This window comes from Etheostoma cragini, chromosome 17 (assembly GCF_013103735.1).
Source record: "Etheostoma cragini isolate CJK2018 chromosome 17, CSU_Ecrag_1.0, whole genome shotgun sequence".
Lineage (NCBI taxonomy): Eukaryota > Metazoa > Chordata > Actinopteri > Perciformes > Percidae > Etheostoma > Etheostoma cragini.
In genome coordinates, this window is record NC_048423.1 from 25,820,086 (window position 1) to 25,822,262 (window position 2,177).

A 2,177-nucleotide genomic window follows, 5' to 3' on the forward strand; every position below is an offset into this window, starting at 1 on the left:
CTACAACTTACAATCCTGTACAATCTGATCTCACAGAATTTCATGAAATGAAAACTGCCCCTTAACTCACAATCTGTGGCAGTTCCACGGATTCGCCAACGGGCCCACGGAAGAATTCCACGGCCATGTTCAAAACCTGTCTCTCCGACCAACAAATCCGTTTTCCAAAAGGAATGCAATTTAAGTCCAAGTCCCAAGCTGTCTGATGGGCCAAGTACAACCGATGCGGACGGTAATACAACTAGCCTACCTGGTCACCCAGCCTCCCAGTGTAATGTACCGCTGGGGGGCAATCGACAACTGGGCTGTTTGACACTGAGGCTAAAAGCCACCCGGGACAATCTGGTTAGCTCAGTTCAGCAACCCTGGTTATCGGGCTTTCGCCAACTGAACCTTTACAGACATAGCTCTTTTTTTAGATCCAAAATCAAAACTTTTTTATTTCAAATTGCTTTTAGAACAGAGTAGCAAGGTGACAATTTCCCTCTCCTATGTCTATGTATCCATTTCTGATTTTACAGTTTTCTATATTTTATTCTTTTTTTCGTATGTTATGTGGTTTCACTTTTGGTTCTTAATATAAAGCACCTTAAATACCTGCTGGTTGCTGTAAAGGACTGTAAAATAAATGTTGATTGATGTTTAAGCAGACAAAATGAAAAAAAACACACTGCCCCGTTCAATGTTTGGTGTCTGTCAACCTTTCAGACTCAAACTTGACTTCCTGGCTCTTGTGTCATTTCTCACTGGCACCTGAAAATGTTCCCTTTCACTATTTAACGTTGCCAGACCAATGTCTCAATATGTACAGTAAAATGTTACAAATGACAAGTTTAATTAAAAATTGACAGCCTCTTTTCTTACCTTCCCTCTGTGTGTAATCCCGTTGTGCACACGCTCTCCTGAGATGGCAGACTTCTCCTGAGAGTCAGTGTTGCACCTTGCAGAAACTGTCTGCTCCTTCTGGTTTTCCCAGCAGGCTAAACCTTTACTTTCGGAGGTTTTCCTGTGAGTCCTGCATTTCATTTTTGGGAAGGTGTGTGAGCCACAATCTGTGGCCCCCCAGTTGTGTTTGGGCCGCAGGGGATCGGTCTGGGTGGCCTGGCTGGTGGTAGCCCTCTGCAGGCAAACAGAAATCCTCTGGGCTGACCCAGTCATCAAGGTGATGGACTGAGAGTCCAGAGCTGGACCTGTTGATGTGACCACTGGGAACGCAAACACCTCATCCTCATCTGAAGGTGAGAACAAAGAAAATTATTTAAAAAATGAAGTTTTTAATCATAGTGTAAAAACATTCTGATTAAAAATCTGATGTAAAACAACTTTAAAAAGTCTTTGTACCTAAAATTTGGTTGTGATGTATAAATTAATTTGTCTACGTTGTTTGTCTCACTTTGATCAGTAACTGTCTTTGTTGAAAATGCTAAAAAATTACCTCCACAGGTGGGCACTGCTGGGCTGCTGGGCAGTGAGCTGTGGGTCAGTCTGGCTGGTAAAATGCTCCTCAGAGAACTCGAGCGGATCAGCTTCCTACAGGCCAGAACCAGCAGCTCCCGACACTGTTTATGGCAGTTAACACCACAGTCTGCAAATGGAATATAGACACATTAGCTTATAATCAGAGCAACTGTGTTCTAAGCTTCAAGACAGATAAATGCCAGATTACACTGCAGTAATTATAATAACTAACAAGTAAACTGTTTGGATGTTGTTGTTTTTACAGAATAGTGCAATAAAACCATACCTATGCACTTGTAGCCCTGTTTGATGATTCCCCAGAGCTGCAGGTACAGAAATGTAAGGAAGGGAGAGGTGGTTACAGAAAATTCAACGTTAAAAAAATTCAACATAAAAGCATGGCAGCATGTCCCTAATGCCAACTCTACTACTGACTTAAAGTGGACTACTAAATCTACCTAACCTGAGAAATGTTACTCGATTACGTTGCAGATTCTGATCTTACACACAAAAATTGTTTGTTTTCCTGAAACGCGGAGTAATCACAGACATTTCCCTCACAGACTCATGGCGCCACCATTCCAGCAGTTATAAGAGCCAATCAGTAAAAACAGAGACTGACAGACATTGGCCAGACACACACACATACATACAGTGGTGTGAAAAAGTGTTTGCCCCCTTCCTCATTTCCTGTTCCTTTGCATGTTTGTCACACTTAA

At 42.2% G+C, this 2,177-nt stretch overlaps 1 protein-coding gene across 1 annotated transcript; it reads right to left on the reverse strand.

The window, feature by feature from the left end:
• Nucleotides 1-827: 827 nt before the first annotated feature.
• On the reverse strand, nt 828-1,975 carry LOC117960488 (ras guanyl-releasing protein 3-like). The gene is made up of 3 exons (XM_034898412.1): nt 1,745-1,975; nt 1,436-1,585; nt 828-1,232 (listed from the first exon to the last, which is right to left on the reverse strand). Exons 1-3 carry the CDS (start codon nt 1,848-1,850, stop codon nt 838-840), a joined length of 651 nt encoding a protein of 216 aa, XP_034754303.1. The 5' UTR covers nt 1,851-1,975; the 3' UTR covers nt 828-837.
• Nucleotides 1,976-2,177: the final 202 nt, after the last annotated feature.

What these genes read in the sequence shown, in the direction of transcription:
- LOC117960488 (XM_034898412.1), bottom strand. Translation starts at nt 1,850, where the DNA reads ATGTTGAATTTTTTTAACGTTGAATTTTCTGTAACCACCTCTCCCTTC. An exon ending in ACAGGGCTACAAGTGCATAG is followed by an intron (nt 1,586 to 1,744) that starts GTATGGTTTTAT and finishes TTCCATTTGCAG; the next exon opens with ACTGTGGTGTTAACTGCCAT. An exon ending in AGCAGTGCCCACCTGTGGAG is followed by an intron (nt 1,233 to 1,435) that starts GTAATTTTTTAG and finishes TCTCACCTTCAG; the next exon opens with ATGAGGATGAGGTGTTTGCG.